Source organism: Parasteatoda tepidariorum, chromosome 5 (assembly GCF_982258835.1).
Source record: "Parasteatoda tepidariorum strain Cologne lab strain chromosome 5, Ptep-v5.0, whole genome shotgun sequence".
NCBI lineage: Eukaryota > Metazoa > Arthropoda > Arachnida > Araneae > Theridiidae > Parasteatoda > Parasteatoda tepidariorum.
In genome coordinates this window covers 1,063,456-1,091,213 of record NC_141759.1, presented here as the reverse complement: position 1 = coordinate 1,091,213, position 27,758 = coordinate 1,063,456, and the positions used below count along the sequence as shown (strand labels likewise).

The 27,758-nt window shown below is 32.1% G+C and overlaps 4 protein-coding genes across 5 annotated transcripts; 3 read left to right on the top strand and 1 right to left on the bottom strand.

Moving 5' to 3' along the window:
• The first annotated feature begins 1,605 nt into the window (after nt 1-1,605).
• On the top strand, nt 1,606-2,913 carry LOC107453610 (uncharacterized protein F54H12.2). The gene has a single exon (XM_071179245.2). It carries the CDS (start codon nt 1,606-1,608, stop codon nt 2,911-2,913), a length of 1,308 nt encoding a protein of 435 aa, XP_071035346.2.
• Nucleotides 2,914-5,996: 3,083 nt separating this feature from the next.
• On the top strand, nt 5,997-7,783 carry LOC147808471 (uncharacterized). Of its 2 annotated transcripts, XM_043055621.3 has the most exons (3): nt 5,997-6,175; nt 6,468-6,714; nt 7,172-7,783. In XM_043055621.3, the coding sequence occupies exons 1-3, from the start codon at nt 6,113-6,115 to the stop codon at nt 7,183-7,185; spliced, it is 324 nt and encodes a 107-aa protein (XP_042911555.1). In that variant the 5' UTR covers nt 5,997-6,112; the 3' UTR covers nt 7,186-7,783. The 2 variants fall into 2 exon arrangements, with proteins under 2 accessions (XP_042911555.1, XP_015925979.2); XM_016070493.4 differs by having other exon boundaries at nt 6,468-7,783.
• Nucleotides 7,784-8,122: 339 nt separating this feature from the next.
• LOC147808470 (uncharacterized) lies at nt 8,123-10,609 on the top strand. Its single transcript, XM_087165062.1, has 2 exons — nt 8,123-9,607; nt 9,749-10,609. The coding sequence occupies exons 1-2, from the start codon at nt 8,123-8,125 to the stop codon at nt 10,607-10,609; spliced, it is 2,346 nt and encodes a 781-aa protein (XP_087021188.1).
• Nucleotides 10,610-14,642: 4,033 nt separating this feature from the next.
• LOC139426421 (uncharacterized) lies at nt 14,643-21,912 on the bottom strand. Its single transcript, XM_071185279.2, has 4 exons — nt 21,474-21,912; nt 17,968-18,016; nt 15,376-15,843; nt 14,643-14,815 (listed from the first exon to the last, which is right to left on the bottom strand). Exons 1-4 carry the CDS (start codon nt 21,765-21,767, stop codon nt 14,724-14,726), a joined length of 903 nt encoding a protein of 300 aa, XP_071041380.2. The 5' UTR covers nt 21,768-21,912; the 3' UTR covers nt 14,643-14,723.
• Nucleotides 21,913-27,758: the final 5,846 nt, after the last annotated feature.

Sequence of the window (27,758 nt, the reverse complement as noted above, 5' to 3'; positions counted from 1 at the left end):
AAACGAAAAACAAGTTTTCAATAATTTATATCAAAACTTGCCTAATCAGAAACGTTATAAGTGTACATTTAAAATTGGGGAAGCTGTACGCATATCAAAGTCGAAAATGGTTTTCGAGAAAGGTTATGAAAACAATTGGTCTGAAGAAATATTCATCATCAACCATTGTATTTCTAGAATCCCCCCAGTATACAAAATTAAAGATTTGATGGGTGAAGAAATTAAAGGAACATTTTATACCCAAGAATTGCAAAGAGTTATTCTCCCTGAAACGTTTCCAGTCGAAAAAATCTTAAAAAAACGATTTCATGAGAATAAGTTGGAATACTTAGTTAAATTCAAAGGTTATCCTAGTAAATTTAATGCTTGGCTTCCCTCTAATGATTTATTCGTCTTATAAAAGTAATTTCACATTCTACAATCTCATCATTTGTCACGATGAGTTTCTACATAACACTACCAAGTGATGCTTCCATGCATATTTTTCCCGACAATACCATGTCCCATTTTTCTACGAAACTCCCAAAACGTCTCGAACTTTTGGGAGAATGGGAAGTAGGCTTAGTAGAAATAATTTATCCGAGAATGTGGAATAACATAACGGAAGATGGAAATTCGTATGAGTATAATTTAGGTAACGGTGTAAAAAAGAAAAACTCGATTCCGAGTGGTTTTTACGACTCAGTAAATGAAATTATCGATCAGTTTGAAAAAAATATAAGAATTAAATTAGGATATAATAAATTCTCGAAAAAAGTAAAACTTCAGCTGACAAACGGTGCCACACTTCGTTTATCGAAAGGATTAGCGGAAAGTTTAGGTTTTCCTCATGATGAAACGTTAGGCGAAAACGTCATACCTCCAGGTACACTATCTATTGAGAGTCCTTTTGTAGCAGATCCTAATGTCGATTTACACTTGTTATATATCTATGCCGATATTATACAACCTGAAATGGTTGGGGATGTAGTAGTCCCCCTTTTACGAATTTTAACCGTGAGTGGGAAAGATGGAGAAATGATTCATGCTCAGTTTGAAAGACCGCACTATTTACCTTTGTCTAGAAAAAATATTGAGTCAATCGAAATAGTTATAAGAACTCACGCAGGACGTTACGTGTCATTCGAAAGGGGGAAGTTGATAGTGAAACTTCACTTTCGGTTGAAAACATTATAGAACAAATTTTTCTCAAAATGTATCAAAACTACCATTGTTGTACAAAATCTTTCGAAGATTATTACTCAAATCAAGCAGGGAATGGATTATCTTATTATAAAGGAGTATCACTTCAAAAAGGAAGCGGTTTAGGTGGAATTTTTAAAAGTATGTTTCGAATGGTTTTACCTTTATTCAAATCAGGAGCAAAGGCCGTAGGAAAACAAGCTCTCAAATCGGGAGTTGACATAGCTAACGATTATATGCAAGGAAAAGATATAAGGGATGCTTCAAAACAACGTATAAAGGAGGCGACTAAAATACTCACAAATAAAGCAGCGGATAAAGTGAAAACCATGGTTGGAGGGCATAAAAGGAAACGCAAAAACCGAAAATCTACTAGTAGTAAGAAGTATCGCAAAGTGTGCACACCAGATATTTTCAGCTAGCATGGCTTTAATAAGAAATGATTCTTTCCCTTCTGTTAAATCGGAACTTGATTTATTTCTCATGCCTCCAACACAAACTGCTATAGAAAAAGGACAGTGGTCAGAGTTTCACCCCATATCGAACATTCATGATGGCCTCCCAATCGAATTTAATATATCGGGGACTTCAGAGGAGTATTTGGATTTAAGTGCTACGCAACTGTATGTTAAAGTAAAAGTTTTAAAAGATAATAAACCTCTACCTGAAAATGAGAAAATTTCTCCGTGCAATTTATTTTTCCATTCTCTTTTTTCTCAAGTGGATGTAATGTTGAATGATCGTACTATCACTTCTTCGAGTAATACTTATGCATATAGATCTTACATCGAAACTTTATTAAATTATGGTTCAGACTATAAGAAAAGTTTTTTAACCTCTGAATGCTTTTACAAAGATACCGCTGGTCATCTCGACGAGACCGACCCATCAAAAGAAAACGAAGGATTGAAAAAGCGTTCCTCAATGATTGCTAAGGGAAAGGTATTAGAAATGATCGGAAACTTACATTGCGATCTTTTCTATCAAGACAGACTGTTATTAAACATGATTGATCTAAAACTGAAGCTCATTAGAAATAAACCGGAGTTTTGTCTCATATCTCCCGAAAATGCAAAGTATCAAATAGCTATCGAGCATGCATCTTTGTTTGTGCGTAAAGTTAAAGTTAGTCCAGGTGTGTTATTAGGTCATGCAAAAGCCTTAGAAAAAACAACAGCTAAATATCCTATAGACAGAGTACTATGTAAAATGTACTCTATTCCTGCTGGCTCATTTTCCTTTTCTCAAGACAACGTTTTCCTAGGACAGCTTCCGAAAAGATTGGTTTTAGCCTGTGTGGATAACGACGCATTCAACGGCACTTATACTACTAACCCTTTTAATTTTAAACACAATGATGTGAATTTCATAGGTGTTTACGTTGACGGAAATCCTGTGTGTCACAAACCTTTAACTCCGAATTACGAAGATGATCAGTACATTCGTTCTTACAACAGTTTACTCTTAGGAAGTGAGAGATTAAGTAGCAATAAAGGAATTTACATAAATAGAGACGAATTTTCAAAAGGATATACATTGTATTCCTTTGATCTCTCTCCAGACTTATGTGACGGGAGTTATCTTAACTTAATTCGTCAGGGAAATTTAAGAATTGAACTGAAGTTTTCAAAACCTCTTCCTAAAACTATATCGTTATTTGTTTATAGCGAGTTTAATTCTATTATCGAGGTGACGAAGAGTCGTTCTGTTATATGTGATTTCTCAGTATGAATGTTCTACAAATAGAGAAAGTATTGAAAAAAGATGTGTCCACCCACAGAATTTTTATTGGCGTTTATCCGAGTGATAGAATTCCTAAACGAATTACAAGATTTCCATCTGCATTTGTGGTTAATACTGACCCACACTACAAATCTGGAACTCACTGGATGGCATTTTATGTGAACTCACCTAACTCAGCAGAATTTTTCGATTCCTACGGACACTCACCTAACTTTTTCAATCGTTACATTAGTAATTATTTTAAGAATTACTCGCACGTCACTTACAATGACGTCTCTCTTCAAAGTGATTCGACCGCTGTATGTGGACAGTATTGTATCTATTATTTGTATTTTCGATGTAGAAATCGTTCAATGAAATTTATTATTGATTCACTACAATTAAATTCTATGCAAAATGATAAACGTGTGTATAACTTTGTTAAAAAAAAGCTTTATAATGAATATGTACCATTTTATATTTCATAATAAAGAGTTTGATGTATAAATAAGCTTAACGTCTGCTATGTTCTTTCATTTATCGTGATGGAGTCACTGAGATTAAAGGCCTCTTTCACAGCTTTGATTTGCGGTCCAACTTCCTCGGGGAAGAGTTACTTTTTAAAGAATTTTTTAAAATATCATAGTGAATTAATCTATCCCAAAATTGATAAAGTCGTTTGGTTTTACGGTATATATCAAGATTTATATGATGAAATTCCAGATGTCACTTTTGTAGAAGGGATACCCGAAAATTTCAATAATTATTTAGGAAAAAATACTTTATTTATTTTAGACGATTTAATGTCTGAATGTGGAAATAACAAAAGAATCACTGATTTGTACACCCGAGGATCGCATCACATGAATATATCAATTATCACAGTCAGTCAGAACATATTTCATAAAGGAAAAGAATTTAGAGAAATATCCTTAAATTCTCATTATTTGTTTCTATTTAAATCTAGACGAGATGTGAGTCAGATATCTCATTTAGGGAGACAGTTATACCCTAGGAACTTGAAATTTTTTCTCGAAGTCTTTGAAGATGCGACTAAAAAACCCTTCACTTACTTAATGGTGGATTTAAGATCTGAAACGGATGAAAACTTACGCTTGCGAACAAAAATATTACCAGGTGAAGAAATGTGCGTGTATCAAATGAAATAAATGTGATGTCTTTAAAAGAGTGTGATCATTCCCCATCATGGTTGCTACAAAGGAGGATGTACAAAGACTGAGACTAATATTAATTTGTCCAAAAAAATCGTTAAAAGTGTTATTAAAAAAACTTCCTAAATCAACAATCAAATGCATCTCCGAGTGTTGCTTAAACACTTTAAAAGGAAATATACCAATCACAGCGCATCAGAAAAGAAAGTTAGCTCGACATAAACATACACTGAGAAAACTCTCCGACAAAAAAGTATCTTTCAAAAAGAAACGCAAGCTTATCATTCAAAAAGGAGGGTTTCTTTACGGTCTCTTACCTATAGCTATAAGTATTCTTAGCAATTACTTGACTAAATAAGTTTAAGAATAAAAATGGAATATGCTAAGAAGATGATTTTAGTACCCGAACATCTAGTTTCCCGCCATGTTCTACCGGATGAAAAACTCAGCGAATTAGATCGTGAGATGAAGCAAATATTACTTTCACAAATGGATGAAGATGAGAAAATAAAAATGTATAATCAAGTATTGTTAAAGAGAATTAAATTAGATTCATTAAATTCTCCCATATCAAATAAAGAAATCCAATCAGATGAAGTGCCGGACGAGAAACCGGAAATAAAGGAGGAAGAAAATTATATAGAAAGTTTAATGCTATCTTCAATGCCAAAGCAGTTTACTTCAAACACGAAGAACGTTCTCGAATTTTTAAAGAAAAACAACGATGTCGTATCTTGGACACCTCGGGGAGAGCTCGTTCACAAAGGCGAAGTCGTGAAAAATTCTAATATCGTAGATTTATTGAACAACATGATGAGAAAAAAGAAGAATAACACTTTCATAACAGGACAAGAAGAGTTTCGCGAAATAATCAAGGACATTAATTTACCTCGCACTTTTATAAAGAATGAGTCTTATATTTTGCAAAAAGGTTCTTCTCTCGCCCCCAAATTAAAGAAAATTCAAAAGAAAAAACCATATCAGTGGTTGCAAATGTAGTTACAGAATATATGTAAAACAATAAAAAGTATTAATAAAAAATGATTGAAAGAAACACACTTTTTTCTTTATTTTACGCGTTCTTTTTTTTTTTTTTTCGATTATATTCAAATTTTAATTTATAGAACCCGTTATTTTCGCGCGACGGGCGAGCGCGGGGCGGCAGCGGCGGCGGCGGCGGGCGGACGGGCGGGCGGGCGGTCTCTCTCTCGCGCACCGGCTCGCGCAATAGTCACGTCTAATCGGCGTGATTATAATCCTGCGAGAATTAATACGAGTTACAACGTCATACGATAGATAATCGCATTCCTTTAACTATCGCTTACACATTCTCCACTAATGCAGAATCCATTATGCCATTCGACAGTCGAGTCATCTCTCTCTGCTGTTTTATTGCGATAAACGTAATACTTTTTACTTTCAATATTTTAAACAAACATAATGCGGTAGACTTATGTTTAAGTGATGGAATCTCAATTTCGGATAACATCTCTTTTTCCATTTGCAATGATACATTAGATTTAAAATACAATGGCCAGAGAAAAATAAGCGTCGTCGCAGCTTTTCAGACAATGAACGTAAGCAATAATACAGGTAGCGGACAAAGAGTGAATTGAAACGCCGTATTTACGAGGGGATAAGAAATTACCGTGAAAGGGGAGTGAGAGTTAAAACATTTTCCCATTACCTTACACAGTTATATAATCTGTAAGCGATTTCCGATAGAAAATGTTTTCATTTATCGATAAATTGTCTCGTCTGGAAGAATTATCGAATCATAAAACAAGTATTCACTCTTATTTTCATGAAAACATCCCCGCTTTTATCTTTTTAAGAATGCTTTTAATTTTTTAAAGATAAATCTCGACGAAGATAGTTATGTAAAGAAAAGTGCTGTTTGCAATTCGTAGAAACTATTTTCTTTTTCTGTTGTTGTTTAGTTTTCTATCACCGATTATTCACCAATATAAAAAGGGTACTTTTTCGTACATCGTTGTCAGTTCTCATCATTCCATCCAGCCGCGTGCGGGTCAACTATGGATAAACAATGGACTATGGACGATGCCGAGGCTGATCAGGCAATAAGAGATGTCTCAGAAGTAAGTATCCTTCATTTGAATTTCATTTTATTTATTTTTTATTTGACCACTTTTTTAAAGCATTATACATAATTAATGTTGACGAAAATATTTTTTATATTTAGCAGGTTAAATTTTAATTTACTAATTAGTTATCTTTATTTTCTTATTTTTTAAAAATATAATAGGTTTACATTTTTTAAAAAAATAATCGTAAAATGATGTAAATTTTCTTTACATACATTTTTTTTTCTTTTTTTTTTTTACGATCTTATGTATTATATTCTAATACAATTTATTATTATTACTTTAGGAGGTGTTAGTTCGACTCAGCAGAGAGTTTCCTAGCTCTACAACACAATCTAGTGGACGGAAGAGACGTTTCTCTACTAGTGACGATTCCGTAAAGAATGGAAAGAAACGAGCAAGAAGGGTGCAGAGAATTGTTTCCTCCTCCTCTGATGACGATGATTGCATGGATGACTCGTATGCAGATGAGGTTATTAAAAATGTTTCGTCTGACATCCTAAATGAAGAGACTTTGTTTTCTCCTAGCGTGAGTAAGTTAATTCTTACACTCTTATAGTTAAAACTATATTATTACATTTCTTTTAAAAGGGATTATATTTAAATATAATAATGTGATTTAAGAATGTTTACTTCTTTATTAAAATAACAGAAGGTTATTGTTTTGTAATGAGTAAATTAATATGGCTAATTTTATTAATGTTAGAAGAAGCGAAAAAATCATTTCAATCCCTTTTTTAATGTTTCTTGAAGTCTTATTTTTTTTTTCTTTAAAAGAATTGCATTTAATTTAAATAAAATAATTAACGAATGGATATCTGTTTCTTAAGCGTTTGATCTTTAAGCTAATTGATTCAGAGGAATATACAAATAACATTTGAATAAAGTAGCAAATAAAACTATAAATTACATTAAGGAGTAAAGGTGTTTTGTAACAGTTCTCTAATTCCCAATAGTTTCACTTATATTCTATTCTTATCTCTTTCGCAGACTTCTACGGCTAAACAGAGGGAAGTAGAAGAAAGTACCCAGCTGCACAGGAGTGCATTGGATGGAGCGTTCAGGAGTCGCACCCTCTACAGTAGTAAGAAAAACGATTTATTACTTTTCTTAAATGACTTAAAAGACAACCTATCACACATTCTTCAAGCTGACATTGATGCATCGGGTACGAAGTGGTATATTTGTGTCAAAGCTCTTTTTTCAAGAACCGCCCAGGACGGTGAGCGAGAAATAGCCACCTCTTTTTTTCGCAGTTGCAACGCAATATCTTTAAATTTTAACAATTTAGAAGAGCAAATTAATTGTGCCTTTGGGAAAATTATTCTATCTTTTGACGAATTCGTGAACAGGGGCAGTGGGTGGACTCTGGATGAGGTAAATTACCTTGAGCTAAATACAGCGAAATACATCCCTTTAAATGGTTCTTCGTTTATCCCACTTCCCCCTGAAATAGTAAAAAAAAAAGCTGTTTTAAACATACGTAACAGTGACAACAAATGTTTTCTCTGGTCAGTGCTAGCCGCTCTTCACCCTTGTAGTGACCGTAAAAGTGCTAATCGAGTAAACAAGTATCGCGAATTTGAAAATGAGTTAGCTTTAAGCGGGATAACATTTCCCATGAAATTGAATCAAATTTCTAAGTTTGAAAAGATTAATAATCTCTCAATTAATGTCTTCGGTTGTGAAAATAAAGATATTTTCCCATTACATCTTTCATCTAACCGAGCCGGTGTTCACCATGTAAATCTCTTGCTGATATCTAAAGGTGAAAAGCAACATTTTTGCCTCATTTGTGATATGAGTAGATTACTTTCACATCTAACTGAACATAGAGCGGCCACATTTTATTGTAATTTTTGCCTTCATCGGTTTTATACTAGAAATAACCGTGATGATCATGTAACATATTGTAAGGAGCATAAGATACAAAAAATAACGATGCCGAGCGAGAATGACCGCATTTTAAAATTTAGTTCTTTTCATATGCAACATAAAATTCCGTACATTATTTATGCTGATTTTGAGTGCATTTTGGAACAAAAGTCAACAAATTTAGGGTCTAATACGCAAATTAATGCACAGCACATTCCGTGCGGATATTCATATGTTATCATTGATTACGAAGGGAAGTGTTTGAAACCACCAGTTGTTTATCATGGGGAAAACGCGGCGGAACATTTCATACACAGCTTGTTAGGGGAGGAAAAACTTATTTTAGATTTACTTAGGGTTCAAAAACCTATGCAATTAACTAGAGAGGAAGAAGAAGCCTTTTCGAATGCAACGCATTGCTATGTTTGTAATGAAGTATTAGGAAATGATAGAGTAAGAGATCATTGCCATTTAACATCTAAGTATCGCGGTGCTTTACATTCGAGCTGTAATTTGAACTTTAAGTTGACAAAAAAGATACCCGTAGTGTTTCATAATTTAAAAGGCTATGATAGTCATCATATAATAAAAACGATGAGCAAAATCGGGAATAAACGAATATCGTGCATTGGTACTAATGCAGAACAGTTTATTACTTTCTCGATCGGACACTTACAATTTTTAGACTCTTTTCAATTCATACCCGCCTCCCTTGATAAGCTCGTCTCGAATTTAGGAGAAGATGAATTCCATGTATTATCTTCGCAATTTTCTCCCGATCAACTCCCTCTTTTAAAACGCAAGGGTGTTTACCCTTACGAATATTTTAATTCAATGAGTAAATTTAACGAAATCGAATTACCTCCACGTGAATGTTTTTACAATAGTTTAAATGAAGAAGATGTGAGCGAATCGGATTATAGTCACGCACGTACTGTTTTTCAAAATTTTAACATGGAAACATTAAAAGATTATCACAACTTATATGTCAAAACCGACACACTCCTTCTCGCAGATGTCTTTGAAAAATTCAGAAGTTTATGCCTATCGCATTATGAAATTGATCCTGCGCATGTATTCACCGCCCCCGGTTTAGCATGGAATGCATGCTTAAAAATGACGAAGGTGCAATTACATCTTTTAACTGATCCTACAATGCATTTGTTTATTGAGAAAGGAGTGCGGGGAGGTGTGTCAATGATATCTAATAGATATGCCCGCGCAAACAACAAATACATGACTGGTGGTTACGACGCTAACGTTCCCTCTTCCTACATTATATATTTAGATAAAAATAACCTCTATGGTACTGCGATGATGAGTCATCTACCCACGAAAGACTTTCGATGGAGTGAAAATTTAGAATTAAGTGCAGATGACATATTGAATATGTCGGATGAACAGGAAGAGGGAATGATTATCGAAGTGGACTTGGAGTATCCCACTGAAATTCATGATTTACATAGCGATTTACCTGTAGCCCCTGAACAATTAAAAGTTTCTTCAGACATGCTTTCCCCCTATTCACAAAGAGTAGCATCAGAATTAAGTGTGAGTGACCCCTCCAACGTTTCGAAACTAATACCTAATTTACGCGATAAAAATAGATATGTGCTTCATTATAGAAACTTAAAATTATATTTAAAATTAGGGTTGAAAATGAAAAAAATATACAAAATTTTACTTTTTAAGCAAGAAGCTTGGCTACAGCCATTTATAAATTTCAACACAGAGATGCGAAAAAAGGCAACGAATTCTTTCGATAAAGATTTCTATAAGCTTATGAATAACAGTATGTTTGGGAAAACATTAGAAAATTTGCGTCAACGGGAAAATATCGACATTGTAGTAGATAAGAAAAAAGCGTTAAAATTAATAGCTTCCCCCTCCTTCAACAGTTTTAATATCATAGATGATAACCTTGTAATTATTTCACGTCATGTAACATCTTTAGTTTTAAACCGTCCCGTATACACGGGATTTACCGTCTTAGATATCAGCAAGATATTTATGTACGAATTTCATTATAACCATATAAGAAATAAGTATGGTGAGAAGGCAAAATTATTATTCACGGACACTGATTCGTTGTGCTATCACATTGAAACAGAAGATATTTACCACGACATGAGAGAAAATATCGATCTCTATGACACATCTGATTATCCGAAGCATCATTTTTTACACAGCGAAGTCAACAAAAAAGTTCTCGGGAAAATGAAAGATGAATTAAATGGGGTAGTAGTGGTTGAATTTGTAGGACTGCGCTCTAAATTATACTCTATATTGAGTGAAGATGGGGAAAAAAAAGCAGCAAAGGGAGTGGTGAAGAGCGTACGAAACAAAAAACTGAAACACAGTAGTTATATCAAATGTCTTTTCGAAAATTCCAGAGTTAGAGAGAAAATGAAAACTATCATCTCAAAAAATCATCAACTGTATTCTGTTACAACAAACAAATTAGCCCTTTGTCCTCTAGATGATAAGCGTTACATTTTAGAAAATGGATGTGACACATTTGCACACGGTCACTTTAGAATTAACAATGTTTAATTTAGATATACATTTTATTCACGTTAACTCTTTTAATTTTATTTATATATTTATTGAATTAATTTATTGAATTAATTTTATTCATTTTTGCACATAAAATTGTGTTTTGATTTATTCAAAATGAAAGAGAAAAAAATCCCAAAGGCACAATTAACTTTTATGTCATTACATGTATCTCACTATGAAAATGTACTCTAATTTTTCACTCTCGTCATTTATGTTAAGGAGAGTTTTTCACATTGATTGTAAAACAATTTGCATATCTTCACGATATTTGAATGTTAATTGTTCCATACGTTCCTATTTAAATTTCCAATGAAGTAGAACATTATTGTGTAGCGGGAAATTTTGTATTATATATTGTTCATCTTCTTAAAAATTTATTGAATAAAGATTGTTTTTTTTATCTTATTTTGTGTATTTGTCAATATTATTTTATATCTTTCCTCTGAATCATAGTTTTGTTAATTTCAATTTTAAACGATTTTCATATTTAATCTAAAGAGATCATAATAATATACATAAATTAAATTTGAAAATGTATCGCAGTAAAATTTAAAATTTATTATACTTTTTTCATGGAGATTATGTTAGAAAATCTTTCTACAGTGACATAGAAAAAAAAACAACAACAACTTTTTATTCGTGTAAAATGAATATTTCTTTTTAGTTCAACAGTTTGCATCTCATCGAGAACGTTGTGTTATTCAAAATTTTTTATAGTTGAGAAATTGATGGTTTGAATCCTATGTTTGAAAGCTCGCCCTCCCCTGAATATTAGTGTAACATATTTTTTGTGTAAGTTACATAGAATGAAAGATGTTTGAGATTTTCTCCTTAGTCTCAACGCGAATATTTCATTTTACGCGACTTGTAAAAATAAATTAATAGTGTACGCTTTTCAAATATAGTTTTGATGAACTTATAATTTAACTTCCTTTTCATTTTGATTTTAAAATAAATTGAAAATTAAACTTAAAAAAATATTCTATTACAAAGGGTGAGTGAAAACATTTCCTTCACACTTTTATAAAATCTTATATTCTCGTTGTATGCGTATGTGTTCATGGCACAACGGTTAGCGCGTCGGTTGAAACCGTTGTACCATGAAAACATTTTGTTAATATGAGATTGTTGGTTCGAATCCTAAGTTTAAACACTTTATTTATATATTACTTCAGAAGTGATTCTGTTAAAGTTACGTAGAAACAGTGTTGAAACTTCCTCCAATAGATGGCAGCATGAGTATTTCTCGTACAAAACTTTTTTTCCTATGTGTTTTATAAAATTAGTATTTATTTTACTCACTAGATGGGACCACAAGTATTGGACAAGAACAAAAATCTTAGATTAAAACTGGTGAACATATAATTTGTAATTAATAAAAATGTCACTCCATTTTAGTAATCAAAGTAAATCGTAAGCATTATAAAGAAAAATTATTTATTTAAAATATTAATTTAAATATTAGGAATAGAATAAAATATAATGCTTAAATGAGAAAATAATAATTGGTATATTAATTTAAATATTGAAAACTTAATAAAATACACTTGGGTACGAAAAATTTAAAAGTCCCGAAAATGAAAATAATTCCTTCACTTTCTACAGAAGAGATAAAAACAACCCTCTAGATAAAACCTTATCTACAGTAGGGATCTCACACTCTCAGAAAAACCTCTGACGTCATAGTTCGTTGAGTTGTATTTCTCCTGCTGCGGCAGTAGCCGAATCTGAAATGTTGAGTTGTACCCCTCCTGCTGCGGCTGAACCCCCTTTTTTCCCCTACTGACGTTTGCCAGTTCCACAATCAAGCCAATGATTTACAGAGGTTTCTGAACAGAAATCTGAAAGGGGTTTTTCATTTAGGTAGATGTTCATAATTGCTTTTAAAGCTTCTTGTTTAAGATCAGTACGTATTGTGTTTTTTTTGTAAGTTTATTGCTGCAAAGCCCCTTTCTACAGCTGCAGTACTCCCAGACAGAGAAAACATCAATATATGCGCAGTATGTTGCTGTATTGTGGGTCATTTTGCTGCCTTGTAACTTACAAGACTCTTGTAAGATAACAAAAATTTAAAATGTATCACGAACATTAACGGGAAAATGGCCGTCCGCGAGGACGTCAGATTCGAGAAATTCGTTGTCCGCGGAGAATTTTTGACCGTCGAGGACGGGCTGTTTTTCGAGCCCTGATTCCTGATATGCAGTGTGTAGATGATAAATAAAAGTGATGATCCCTTATTGCAATTTTACGACAATGAAATACTGAGACATTGTAGTATAGACAAGTCAGACATTATTTATTATGTATTTTTTAAACTGAATTTTTAAAAAGTAGAATTGATCTGATAATTTTTAAATGTTATTAATATTTCATGAGTAAAAGGTAAGTCAAGAATTACATATTTCATACATTAAAACCTCATTTCTTCAAAAGAATTGTTTCAAATTACTATTTTATTACCTTAAGAGAAAAAATTAAATTTGAAGAAATGTCTCACTTGTTTAGAAAGCAATGTCAGTTGCATAAAGTGGTATAAGTGAAAAAATAGTACTTTCTATAGATTAAACTTTTATAACTTTTTGAATTGTTAAACTATTAAATCAGACAGCTTCGCTTTATTCCCATTCGATTTAGCATATACATTTAGCATTGCTCAGTTAGCAAATATACGTAAATGTGTATAAGTAAACTGTACTTTTATATATAAAACATAAATAACTTCTATAACATTAGTCACTCGATTCAACGTAGAAACTAAAAATATTAGATAGTATTTAAGTCCATCTTCCCTTTTACCCCCCTTTTCCTTTTAGAGATGCAGCATGAAATTTATTGATATATCTTAATATCATTTTTATATTATGAGTTAGAAATCATATTCCTTCATTTACTATGCTGCTCCACTATTATGGAAATGAAATGTACAGAATTTTTATTTGCAGCTGAATAAAGACTTAAAAATGTACAAAATTAGATGAAAATCAATCAATATTCTGTGATTTCCAGAATATTGATTGATCAGTGGCGTCTGTGATTTCCTTTCCCTCCCTTTACAAGCATCGTTGAGAAACTGCGGAATAATTGCATCACATGAAAAAATAACATATTAGCCAAGAGTAAAGGTAAATAGCCAAAAATGGTAACACAATTACGAACAACCATTCGGGCAATTAAGCAACCCTATCGGCAACTCTGAACTGAGAAATTAACTTTATAGTTGCGGTTAGAGTGGAGGTTCCGTTTACGGTTGCTCTTATTTATCTCTCATGTGATATACCCATTAGAAAACAAAAAATAAAATTCGTTAGTCTTACATCTTTTATTTATATTCTTTAAATAGCAATGAAAAAAAAAAGCATTCGCAAATATCATTTCAGGTACCCATTTCACAATACTTCTCTTTCTTCATCTCTTTTTAAAAAAAAAAACCCATTTATATGTAGTTCCTCATTTCGGAATACAAATGATCATAACTGTGTCTCACTTATAATAATGAAATAGTTTTGAAATGATTATATAAACATACATCAACGGTTACTAGTAGCAGTTATATTATAATTTTTTTGCAGTCACATATATATATGACAGAATATATATGACAGTTATATATATGACAGAAAATTAATAAGTAATAATAAAAAAAATTATTAAGAATTTCTAAAATTTTACAACAATTTCGAAGTAACTCAATTGCAGTGAGTTTTGTGCAATTACTGCAGGAATGTACGAAATTTTACATTCGTTGTAGGACACAACGAATGTCAAGCATTCTTATTTCATAAAAAAAAAGTCGAATTCTATTTATTAAGAGATTCATTACAAGAATATTCTATTTCTAATCGGTATTTGAAAAGATTTGCCTATTTCCAAAATTATTTGTTCATAGTATCGTGGGATAATAAAAAATTATGTCTTCCGCTTCAGGCTGCGAATTAATTATGATATTATTTATTATACTTCTTTTAACTATTAATTTATAAAAGGAATCATTTATTATTTTGTTTGGTAACTAGAATAATTAATTATAAAATCGTTCAATTTGTAATATATTGGAGATATTAACCCTCACATTCCCGATTAAATTCAATAACAAAAGAATAAAGAATACTCACGATCCGAGGACATTTAACAGGAAAGAAGCTTGTGGGCATTTCACTTCAGCTTCAGCTCCGTTTGGTGGTTCGCAAACAAATCCTGACTCTAAAAGAGCAAATCATATTATAGGTCACTAAAACATTGCAAGAAACTTAGCTTTTAGACCTTCTATAAAATTATTTAGTTTCTTCTTCCATCAGCTCTATAACCAGCACAAGAAATGTTTACCACTATTTTTGGTTGCAATAATTTTATCCTTTCAAGCGAAAGTAACTTAACATTGGCTAATTACTTAACATTTCTTCCTTTCCAAAATAATCATTTTAAGTTTTAATTTCTTTCTGTTCCTTTTTTTTTAATCTTTTAAAGTTTTACCAGATTATATATACTTTAGTAAAAACATTTTTTCCTGTAATAAAACTTGTGGATTTTTATTGCCTTTTCACTTTGAGAATGACTGAATTTTAAAAATTTGTTAAAAAATGTCTGACTGATTAAAATTTTTTTCCAAATTTTCACTAATTATTTGGTATAATATTTATAAATGTGCCATTTTCTCTAGAAAATGACAGAAAGAAAGTATGAAAGATGTTTCAGAATCAGTACAAAATAACGAAGCAAGCTTTTCTTTCAACATTCAAATTCAGACATAAATAAATTAGTACCTGTTGTAGTAGAAGTGACCATTGTGGTAGATGTTGTACCTTCAGTCGTCGTTGTAGTACCTTCAGTAGTAGATGTTGTACCTTCAGTCGTCGTTGTAGTACCTTCAGTAGTAGATGTTGAACCTTCAGTTGTAGATGTTGAACCTTCAGTGGTGGTCGTAGTACCTTCAGTAGTAGTTGTAGGGTCTTCGGTAGTAGTCGTAGCACCTTCAGTAGTAGTTGTAGTACCTTCGGTAGTAGTCGTCGCTCCTTCGGTAGTAGATGTTGTACCTTCAGTGGTTATTGTTGTACCTTCAGTGGTCGACGTAGTACCCTTTGTAGTGGGCGGTGTAGTCGTTGTTGGGCTCTCAGTGGTAGATGTTGTACCTTTAGTGGTAGTTGTAGTTATTTCAGTAGTAGTTGTAGTAGGTACAACTGTTGTTGTGGTTGTTTCTATCATAACTGTGGTTTCGGCTTTTGTAGTTGGTTCTTTCGGAAAGGAAAGAACTTTATAGAGGAGAATTTGTGCAATAAAAATACAATGCATGAAAAATGTATAACGTTAAATGTTTTACTTTTAATAAAGACCAATGCATTGGCTCCTTGTGCCGCCCCAAATAATTACGGAGCCACGACAATGCTGATGTTTCTAAAACACTTCCTTGGTGCTCCGCAGATGATACCAAAAGTAAGAAAAACCATAAGGTTCATGAAGGTTGAGCTTTTTTTGTCCGACAGAAATGCATTTTTTGACAAAGTCAACTTTTCTTTTCTTATAATGATTTGTAAGAGAAGGCATGACACTAATTTTCCACGAAAAAAAGACGAGGATATTTATTTAAAACAGTCCTTAGTAAATTCAAATTCTGATTATTAGTTTCTTATTTTCTGCAAAGTTCCCCTTACAATCATTATTTTCTGTCGTCGAGTGGAAATTTCAGATCCCCCAGTTCGTTTTCTCATGCCGTTCATTGTAGGACTTTTCAGAAAATTATAAACTCTATTTTAGATCTCGTGATTCTTGTTGAAATTTCCCGTCCACTTAATCCACAAAAAGCAACAATTTTCCCATTTTTAGAACCAGAAATATCCCTTTGGGCATCATTCAAAAATCGCGAATAAATTCGAAGAATTTTCTTTCACAAACCAATCTTTTAAACCTGGATTGTCATGTTCTGTTTTCAAATATGCACATTTTTCAATAATTTTGGAAGAAAAACAATGTCTTTAAGCATTTTGCGAATATCTTTTGGATTTAAAAATTAATTTTTAAATTTAAACAGATTTAAATTTTAAAATAATTTTAATTAGTTTGCATAAGAAATTAGTTAACTTTATCTCGCAATTTTTTTTCACGATTCTGTAAACAAGACTTCTAGAATTTGCGACTTTTCTCGTGTCCTTATACTTTTTTCGCCCACTGTACATATCAGAAGGAGATGAGCCTTTTGACATTGACATTGGAGTTTTTGAAGCATGTGTTTAAAAAGACAGCAAAAAGAACTAAATGTTTCATATTTTGAAGATTTTTTTATTATTAAAAAAGTGTCATGTTATAAATTTCAGACAGAAGTCAAAAATTATGAGTAAAGATAAGAAAATTCTGTAAGAATTAACTGCAATGAACCACAATTTTTTTTCGCAACTTAATTTTCTTATGGTGTCGCCAACAGTATAACTGGTTCCAAAGAATACAATTTAATTATTCATTGAGAGATAGTACTACACCTTATCAACAAAGTGGATGCGACAATTGAAGCTATCTACTATCTTTCAATTAATATTGATTTAAGTCCTCAAAGTACTAAATCATAGCCATTGAAGTATATTTTGAAGTATTTATGCGACTTCCAATAAAAATGTTTTTTTTTATTGGGATTCTAAACACTTTAAGAGTATTTTAGAACTCTAACAGTATTATGACTCCCAATAAATAATTTTACAGTATTCTACTCTAACAGTATTATGAAACATCCTGTATTGCGCATATGAGACCTGACTGAATGCACGCTTCAATTTTCACATTAATTATGTAAAGTTGATTTTTTTTTAAAATTTTCAATCGAGTTTTTATAATAATTTATAAGAAACTCAGTCGTATTATTTAAATTAATTTTTATCGACTTAATATTTTACCTTGTAAAACATACTGAACTTCAATCCTAATCTTTTGTTTTGTTCGGGGAAATTTTGCCAGACTCCATTTTTAATTTTAAGATGCTACAATTGTAGGTTCTTCACAGATATGTGCAAAATTGGAAACATAACGTATTTAAAAACTACATAAGAAAATTTTATGTCAAAATGGAAGGGTTTCGAAGGATTCAAAGGATTCATCATGATCAATAATATTGTTCAGTTTGCGAAATAGATATTAATTTTTTTATTATCAACACCACTTGATTCAGCAATTGTTGTTTTATCTGTTATTATTTTGAAAAGTATTGAAAAGTGAGTCATGAATTGAAACAGCTTTTAATGCATATTAGGAAAGAGTACGGGATTGAAATATAACAAAATTATTTTTCTAAGATCGTTGTCAAAATTCAGAACTATTAAAACCAATTGTTCAAATAAACTCACAGGAAAACGTATTACATTTAAACTTCATACCTATCGTAGTAGTTGTTGTAGTAGTGGTCTCCAGTTTTTCGACATTCAGCTATAAATGATAAAAGATTAATGTATATATATATATATTTTAAAATAATATGTTGTTTGTTATTTTTTTACTTATTATTTCCCACCCCCTTTTTTTCATATGTCTATAATTTTTCTTTGTTTTATTCTTCATTTTGAACTTATCTAATGAGTGCTGTTTACTTGCAGCTTAAGCGCAATAAATGATACTTATTGTTTTTCTTAACTTTCTTAGTGTTTTCTTGTATTTATTTTTTTATTATATATATATATATATATCTTATTAAGAAAATATTTTGAATCATTCTTGAAAGTTTCCCGTACATGTAAGTTTATTTAAATTCGCTACTCGCTTTACGAGTTTCGTTTTGTGTTTTGTTCCGCTTTATTTCAATTTTGAGTGCTCCTCACACTATTCTATAGATATATTTTGCCTTGTATATATTAATACAATATTAGAAAGTACTCTTTTTTGCGGATATAATCGTGTGAGCTGATTTTTCCCCCCGGATTTTTATTTATATTTTTGTCAATTTTATATTTTATTTTATTTTAATAATTTTTCTTCTTATCTATTCATTTTTCTGTATTCTTTGCCATGTTTTCTCAAAATTTTGTATTTATTTTATGAGATACTTCCAGCTTATGCGGTGCAAATAAAACTTATTAATTTTCTTCGTTTTTTCTTTTCTCTTTTTATTTATTTATTGTGCTATACATATATATACAAATTGCTAAAATAAAATTAGTTTGTTAATCAAATGTACGCACATCAAAGATTTTATGTAAATATTTTTATGAAAATATAATATAATAATAATATTTTCAATTATTATATTGAAAATATAATAATTGTACGAAAAAACATAAATGCTTTTTTAAAATAGTTTACTTCTGTTTTCCGTTACTGTTCAGCAGCGTGTGTGGCGAAAACTCTTCTCGTGCTCAATTGTAAGTAATTTGAGATTTTCACCTGATGATTACCAAACGTTCACTAAAATTGGCGAAAATAATTAATGAGTGGGTGAAAAGAATGTGAGCATTTCTCATTTTATTGGTGTTTACATTTAACTTCACCCTAAGTACATTTGATTCAGTATAAACTATTCATTCACGCACTTTTTGGATTTTTTTCTAGACCAAATTCGGATAAGTATTACATTATAGTTTTTACACTGTAGTATCTGAACACATGGAGTCGTCTCACAAAAGTAAAAACATAATTTCTGACTAAATTTAACTAAATTTTATGTAGAAAAGCTACTTAATAAAAACACAATACATCAATACTAAAATACTTCAGATTTAATCATATTATTGCCACAAATTAATAATATTCAAGAAAATAAAACATATTCGTAAAATTATGTCTCTTAATACAATGGAAAATTATATTTGGAACCCAATTCAGAAGTTGTTGTAAAGCTATAGTTTGTCTACGGTAAGAACTCCCTCCACCACAAAGTCTGAGGCGTCTGCTGCTTTGGAAACAAATATTTCAGGGAAGGTAGCTTCTCTTTACTCTAGGGCAAACACAATTAGACGGAAGAAAAACGTGACCTTTCTCGCATCGAACAGAGCCAAAAACTGTCCAAAACACTGACCCCACACCCCTACTTGAAATAGTTGTACCTCGTTTCCATAGTCACCGCTACGGTGCCAGACGAATGGCTTGGGGAGTTCTTACTATAGACGAACTATAGCAGCCTTCCCCCCATTCTGCAATTGCCTTGAATTCAAAATATCGATATCTTCATGAAAATTCGACAATTGGTCTGAAAGTCATGCAGGGGCCATTTAATTATTTTTCCACTGCACATTTCGCTCCTGTTTTTTTCCCTAGAAATATAAATGTCACTTTTTTTTACCTTAACTTAAGGAGTGATAGATATGTATAGAATATTTTATATGATAGGAAATATCAAAATTTTGTAGTAAGCGTTTCAATCATCGCAAGTATTAAAAGAAAAAATTTTGAATTGATAATTCTATGCTGCGAGTGCGCCAAAAACCTTTAAATTATAAGTTTTGTGCAAAAAATATGAAAGTTACATTAATATAATGTATTTTGCATTAAACATTAAACATCCATTTTTATCACTTGACTCTCCTATGACCGTTGAGTGATTTATTTACACTGGATAGAGTTCAAGCACAGTGTAAAAGTGGATGAAATATCTCTCCAAATGTGTTGTTGAGAAACACAAAGAAATTTGTGAAGGAACATGTTAACACCGAATAGGTCATCATGTATAATTCAAAGCTCTAAATACACCTTTACAAGAAGATCATGTACCTCCACACCATACTTTAAATTTTTTCGTTTCCAAAAACTCGAATGTGGGTGTCCTTTGGATATCGTGTGTAATTGTTTACAATTGAATACGAGTTGGCTTAAGTTTGTTGTTGTCTTCAATGCTGCTTTCCATCTGCAGAGACTAAAGTTTGCCCATAAAATATGTATGCATGCTTTTAGTTGTATCATAAAGATATTTAGATTTTAAATTTTGAACATCTGTGAACTGTATTAAATAATTTTATAATGTATAATTTATATCAACTACTGCTGTGTTAAGCCTAGTTCGAATTCATCTTAATCAGTGCATTTTTGATTTACTAACCAATTTTATTTTAAGAATCAGTATATGCATTCTAAATGAATGATTCTTAATTTATATTGTATCTTAAGGCTCAGTTTACTGACTTTGTTATCTCCCTGCATTCAGAAATATCAGTGTTACTGATTATTAAAAGTAGTGGAAGCTACTTTACATCTTGTTGTACTTTACATCTTCTCTCCGCAAGGAACTATTCTTCGTACAACACCGATTTGGTGTGAAGTAGTTGGCACACTATTCAGTAATAAGGTGTCTGAATTGATTCATTAATCAGTTCCAAAGGTTGTATTTAAGACACTTATTAGGGACTATGACTGCAGTTGATACCTGAACCACGATGGTTCAGTGGATAGAGCGTTCACCATCCAATGAGGTGAACCGTGTTTGAATTTCAACGTTGGCTGGTCAATACGAATTCCGCATTCGCCTTGCACCGACCACAGTGCTGACGTAAAAATATTCTCAGTGGGATACGGACCATGGGTTAGAGTCCCCTTGCCGTCAGGCAAACAATGAGAGTTTTCCTCTTCATGTAACGCAAATGCAGGGTAGTTCCATCAGAAAGTCCTCCGCGAAAGCAAGTTTCTCCCAATACTTGATCCTGCAGTTCCCTTGTCTTCTGGATTGGGTTCAAAATGACAAGGCTACGTAGTTGAATATGAGTAAAAAAATTGGATCGGTTGTTCAACGGTGGTTATAAAATAAAATATAGTTGATACCTGGCCGAGTGAAACACCATACCTATACCTGTTAAATACTTAACACAACTTTTGATACGAAAGATAGATTAAAAATGCTAACAACTCAGGTGATAATTATTTTACTTGTTTCTAATTTATTCGAAGAAGAAGGGAAACTCACTTTGTATATTTTCATGCCATTGTCGATGCAGTCTTCAACGGAACACTCTTCCCTGTTGAGGGCATCGATGAGGTGACACTCGTGGTTTTTGTACCCGAAATAGGAGCAGCGATGATCCGTCTCTCTGTAGCACATGGAAGCGCACTGAATCCTGGTGCCGACTTTGTGACTGGAATATCTCCAGGATGGATCCAACCTATTCTCAATGTCTAGAATGAACCTGAAGTTCTCAGCCGAAGCTGCATCCAATAACACCAACAGCAGAATGCGGCCCTCTTGTGACATCCATGCCATCTCCGTAAATGCTCAAACTGGACTAGTCTTCAGCCCCAATAAAAGTACGTTTTTAAATTGAAGGTGAAAAAGAAAGAAAAAGTTTTCAAAAATTAGAAAAAAAATTTTTTTTCATAATTCTGCACGTAAAAGTAATAAATAAAATATAGACTGTAACTTATAGGAATAGAGTTGATTTAAGTTTTTAGATGTCATGTTTATTTTATGTAAAGTACGTCTTAAAATGGGGTGCAAATATTTCTTATAAAATTTTTTAAAGAAAACAAATGAAAAGTCGGAAGTTTTCAAATAACAATAGCGCAACGCAGTTTAATATAAACTTTATATAAAATGAAAATGCCATGAAGAAAATTATTAACTCCATTCTTTTAAGTCATACCCAATATTTTATTAGAATAGATATTCTTTTAAAAAATTTTTAATTTTATACTATTTTGTCTTCGATTAGGTGAAGTATTTTAGAAACAATTTGTCTTTATTTTTTTCCCAATTTCTCCTCCACTGGTATTGACAGTACTCGAATTGAGATCAGATCTATTTTTACTGAGTATAACTAGAGATAAAAAAGTTTATATCAGATATCCAATATTGAAAGTCTTGTACCACGTCTTTGTATTTAAGGTAAGGTTGATTAACCAGGAAATCTAATTCAGAGGTGGGCAGATATTATAAATATTATAAAGAAAAAAAAACATTTTAATAACACACAACTTCAATGATTAACAATCGGGGCTTTCTGTGAAATCCTGCTGCCACACACATCCTACAGTAATGTTACATTATTCAGTAATCATAATTATGTGAACTTTTCATGAATTACATTTGTAGAGTCGCGACGACTCAGGGGATAGAGCGTTCGCCTTCCAATGAGGTGAACTGGATTCAAATCCCAGCGGTGGACGGTCGATACGAATTCACCTCTGGCGTGCACCGACCACAGTGCTGACGTGAAATATCCTTAGTGGTAGACGAATCATGGATTAGAGTACCCTTGCCGTCAGGCTAACCGTGGGAGGCTCACGCGATCTTCCTTTCCATGTCATGCAAATGAGGGTAAGTTCAATCAAAAAGTCCTCCATGAAGGCAAATTTCTCCCCATACTTGATCCAGAGGAGTTCCCTTGTCTTCCTGAATTGGGTGACAAGGTTACGGAGTTGAATATGAGTAGTCGTAAGCATAAGAATTAGGTCGGCTGCCCAGCGACTGTTATGAAATAAAATGTATCAGATATAATTAGAGAGGAAAACTTTAAATACAATGTTCATTTAAACAATAATTATAATGAACTTGTTATAAAGAAATATCAATAAATATGTAACAACTTAAAAAGAAAGGGGAAAAAACGTCGATGTTGAGAGCATTTGAAATATGAGAAAATATTGAAAATAAAAAACCCGATTTTATTCATATTTTTTTAAACATGTTAACAAAAGAACGCTTTTATTACTTATTTCTAATTTGAGTTCAAAGTATTTAAATATAGATACCGAAAGTATTCAAATATACATTATTTAATTTATTTTAAGTAATTTTTACTTCCTCTTATCTTTTACTAAATCTTAAGAAAATAACTTACTTGGGAGCTTCAAAATTATGATTCCGGGTTTCAAAATTATGATTGGGAGCTTCAAAATTGTGATTGTAAAAACTAAGTAGTTACGCAATATTTCTATCCGAAATAAAATAAATTATTTTCTACTCTTTTATATTTTTGTGAGTGTTTCTTTAAGTAATAATTAGCAGCTTAGCAACTCAAATTTGTAAACTTAAATATACAAAACATTTTAAAAGCGTCCGAATACCACTTGTATTTAATATATATATTTTTTTTTGAATATCTCAATGTGCCGGCAAATCATCGCTAATGATTGTGCATTGTTTGTTGTTTGATGAAACAAAGGGTTACAATTTGGATAAAATAATGGTAGAGATTTACGTGAAACAGAACCATTAGAATAGCAGCGTTTTGTCAGTAGTTAAAGTTCATGTGGTTTCAAAAGCTTAAAAATAATATTGTTTTTGGAGACTTTAGTCATTCATGTTATGGTCATACAATTTTTCACATCAGGAGGGTAAGGAGACCTTTAGGAAAGGCGTGCCCGTTTTCATCAATGAAAAGAATCTCTTTAATCTGATTCAGAAAATTGTCGATTAAAATTTTATTTAGGACGCATCTCAAAATGCGTGTTTAAGGGAATGGACACAGTTCGAAATACTTGTTTAAGAAAATGGACACGGATCAAAATGCGTGCTTAAGAAAATTCGTTTTGATGGCGTTTTTCAAACTTAAGAAAATTGTTCTTTTCCTTTTAAAAAAAAAAAAAAAAAGTTAACTGACAGATTCAAATAAATTAGTCATGCGATATCGTTCGTTCCTAAATCACTTAGTTCATTTCTTTTTAATATCGTCTGCTCAGAAAAGATAATAGGAGTCAACAGTTCTTTTTAAAAGTTCTTCACGGGTCCTATATATTTATAATGGTGGTGTTAAATTGACGCAATTTAAATAACGATTTTTTTTAAAAGCACTTCTACCCCGCTTGCATCTTCATTACATCAGAGACTGCTTTTAGATCCTGCCAAACTAGCTGCATGGGGGATGTACGCTTGCTTCAGCTTACTTCCTACATGATCTCGAAAAATACTCTGTATCTACACTCCTCAAAAGTGAAATTGCAACACCAAGAAATAATGCACGTAGCGTCATGCAAATTTCAGAAGCGATAGTAGTGAGATGGATATGCAAATGATTAAATTTGCGCACGCATCTGATCACGTGGTACGCATATTCGGGCTATAAAGGCCAGCAACTTTCCCTTCTCATAAACGGCATCTGAGGTTCTGCGTAGCATTTGCGACTTTCGAAAAAGCGTAGAAAATGCCTCTGAGACGTCGGCGAGCTCAATACCATCAGTTAACGACCGGGGAACGTGACCATATTATCGAACTCCATGAACTTGGTTTGTCGCTGCGCGCAATAGCAACTCGTGTTGGGCACAACGTGAGTACCATCCAACGTTGTGTCACACGATGGGTTCAGGAAGGTCCACGTGCACGCCGAAGAGGAAGTGGTGCGCACAGGTGCACGTCAGAGCGCACTGACCGGCGTATTCGCCAGTTGACGATTCGAGACCCTTTCTCCACGGCACGTGCCATCCGAAGCCGGTTGCCTTCAGGAGCAAGTGGATCTGTGTCCACCCAAACCATGCGCAACAGATTACATGAAGTACAGTTTCGTGCACGGGTACCAGTAACAGGGGTACCGTTGACCGCTTTGCACAAGGCTAGACGCCTGGCGTGGTGTCATCGTCATCGTACTTGGACCACCCAATGGCATCGGGTACTGTTCACGGATGAATCTCGTTTCTGTCTGTGGAGAAATGACGGCCGTCGACGGGTATGGCGGCGACCCGGAGAACGCTACGAACCAGCCCATTACGCCGAACGTCACAACGGTCCTACACCGGGCATCATGGTTTGGGGTGGCATAATGTTTGATCGCAGAACGCCCCAGGTACACATTCACAGCAGTTTGACAGCGGAACGCTACGTCACACACGTTGTGTATCCCGTTGTTCTGCCCTTGTTGCAGGGCGCACCCAACACGGTATTCCAGCAAGACAATGCCAGGCCGCATGTCGCACGGCGAACTCTTAACAGCCTGAATGGATTTGACATCCTTCCCTGGCCGGCAGCCTCTCCAGATCTGAATATCATAGAACACCTATGGGATCTCATTGGACGTGGCATGAACAGAGGACCAATGGCGCAAACCATCGATGATCTGCGCACAGCAGTGGATATGGCTTGGCAAAGGTTACCTCAGGCAACCATCAATGGAGTCATTGATAGCATGCCTCGCCGGATTGAGGCCTGTATAGCTGCCCGAGGTGGCCACATTAGATATTGAATAAATTGCTTTATAATGATTTTATTAGTCTGTTTTTTTAATCATTTGCATATCCATCTCACTACTATCGCTCCTGAAATTTGCAAGACGCTACGTGCATTATTTCTTGGTGTTGCAATTTCACTTTTGAGGAGTGTAAGATCTTAGAAATCCTTAATTTATCAGAAATCACAAATTTAAGCTAATTTGAACAGCCTTCATGTCTTCGAGTTATAATTATTTACTTATTTAAAAATGTATTAATCTCGGAGAAATTATTATAGTGGAAAAAAATTTACAAAAAATGTAAAGAACATGCCTTTTTTTAAAGATATATATCAATATATCATATACAAATATATATATATATATATATATATATATATATATATATACAGTGGAACCTGTCTAAATTGACCACCCTCGGGACCAAGTCAAATGGTCACTATATAGAGGTGGTCACTTTATGAAGAGTCTTTAAAAAGGACTCTTTAAATAACACTTGCAGAAAATGGTCACCTTACTCAGATTCTCACTTTACCCAGGTGGTCACTTTTACAGGTTGCACTGTATATATATATATATATATATATATATATATATATATATATATATATATATATATATATATATATATATATATATATATATATATATATATATATATATATATATATATATATATATATATATATATATATATATATATATATATATATATATATATATATATATATATATATATATATATATATATATATATATATATATATATATATATATATATATATATATATATATATATATATATATATATATATATATATATATATATATATATATATATATATATATATATATATATATATATATATATATATATATATATATATATATATATATATATATATATATATATATATATATATATATATATATATATATATATTTATATATATATATATATATATATATATATATATATATATATATATAAAAGTTCAAGATGAGGAATAAAACAAAGAAAAATTATAGACATATGAAAAAAAGGGGGGTGGGAAATAATAAGTAAAAAAATAACAAACAACAGTTTATTTAAAAAAAAAAGAAATGTTAATTAAAAAACCGGAAAAAAAGCCGGAAAAAAAAGATATAATCTTTTCTTCAGCCCACACGATTATATCCGCAAAACAGAGTGCTTTCTGATATTGTATCAATAAAGCCAAAGCAAAATATATTAATACAATAGTGTGAGGAGCACTCAAAAATTTTTTTTATAAAAATAACAACAAATAAAATAGAGCACAAAAATTAAAAATAAGTAAAAACAGATAATAAAATAAAAGAAAAAGAAAAAGAAAAAACATTAAAAATGGGGGGGGGGGACTATAAAGCGAGTAGCAAAATCAGAACAACTTACATGGACGGATATTTTTCAAGAATGATTTAAAAATGTTTTCGCAGAAAAATTGCCAGATTACAAAATATGAAAACAGAAGATGAAAACAAAAGCGCAAATTGAGTGTAACAAGAGGGTTTTAAAGTGTCATTCTTACTGCACTGCTGAAGTGATTTGTTATTCTGAGTTTTGATTTGTTAGTTACCAAGGATGGGCCCGAAATGGATGTGCGCAAGGTAATATTATACTGGATAATTTTAAAAATTGATCATAAATAGTTTTGGAAGATACATGTTTATTTAAGAAAAAATATAAAATAGAAAAGGGAAATATAAATTGCCTGTTTTGCAAAGAATTTTAGCCGCGGATTTGCACGATATGGCACATAGAAAAATTATTTAAATTATCAAAGAAAAAATTTTTAATAGATAATTTTAACACGGATTTGCCCGAAATACATTTGCACATAGAAAAATTAACAAAGAAAAAATTTTAGTGGATAATTTTAGCCACGGATTAGCCCGAAATGGATTTGCACATGGAAAATATTATAAATTAATAAAGAAATTTTTAGCAAACAATTTTATCCACTGATTTGCCCGAAATGGATTTGCACATGGAAAAATTATATGGATTAACGAAGGAAATTATTTAGTAAAGGAATTTTTAGTAAATAATTATAGCCACGGATTTGCCCGAAATG

Bases quoted from the DNA above. Each gene is read 5' to 3' on its own strand.
- LOC107453610 (XM_071179245.2), top strand. From the start codon at position 1,606: ATGGCTTTAATAAGAAATGATTCTTTCCCTTCTGTTAAATCGGAACTT.
- LOC139426421 (XM_071185279.2), bottom strand. From the start codon at position 21,767: ATGGCATGGATGTCACAAGAGGGCCGCATTCTGCTGTTGGTGTTATTG. The intron at 18,017-21,473 runs GTGAGTTTCCCT...TATCATTTATAG, and splicing joins ATGGCATGAAAATATACAAA to CTGAATGTCGAAAAACTGGA. The intron at 15,844-17,967 runs GTATGAAGTTTA...CCTTTCCGAAAG, and splicing joins TACAACAACTACTACGATAG to AACCAACTACAAAAGCCGAA.
- LOC147808471 (XM_016070493.4), top strand. From the start codon at position 6,113: ATGGATAAACAATGGACTATGGACGATGCCGAGGCTGATCAGGCAATA. The intron at 6,176-6,467 runs GTAAGTATCCTT...TTATTACTTTAG, and splicing joins CAATAAGAGATGTCTCAGAA to GAGGTGTTAGTTCGACTCAG.
- LOC147808470 (XM_087165062.1), top strand. From the start codon at position 8,123: ATGCCGAGCGAGAATGACCGCATTTTAAAATTTAGTTCTTTTCATATG. The intron at 9,608-9,748 runs GTGAGTGACCCC...TTACTTTTTAAG, and splicing joins GAGTAGCATCAGAATTAAGT to CAAGAAGCTTGGCTACAGCC.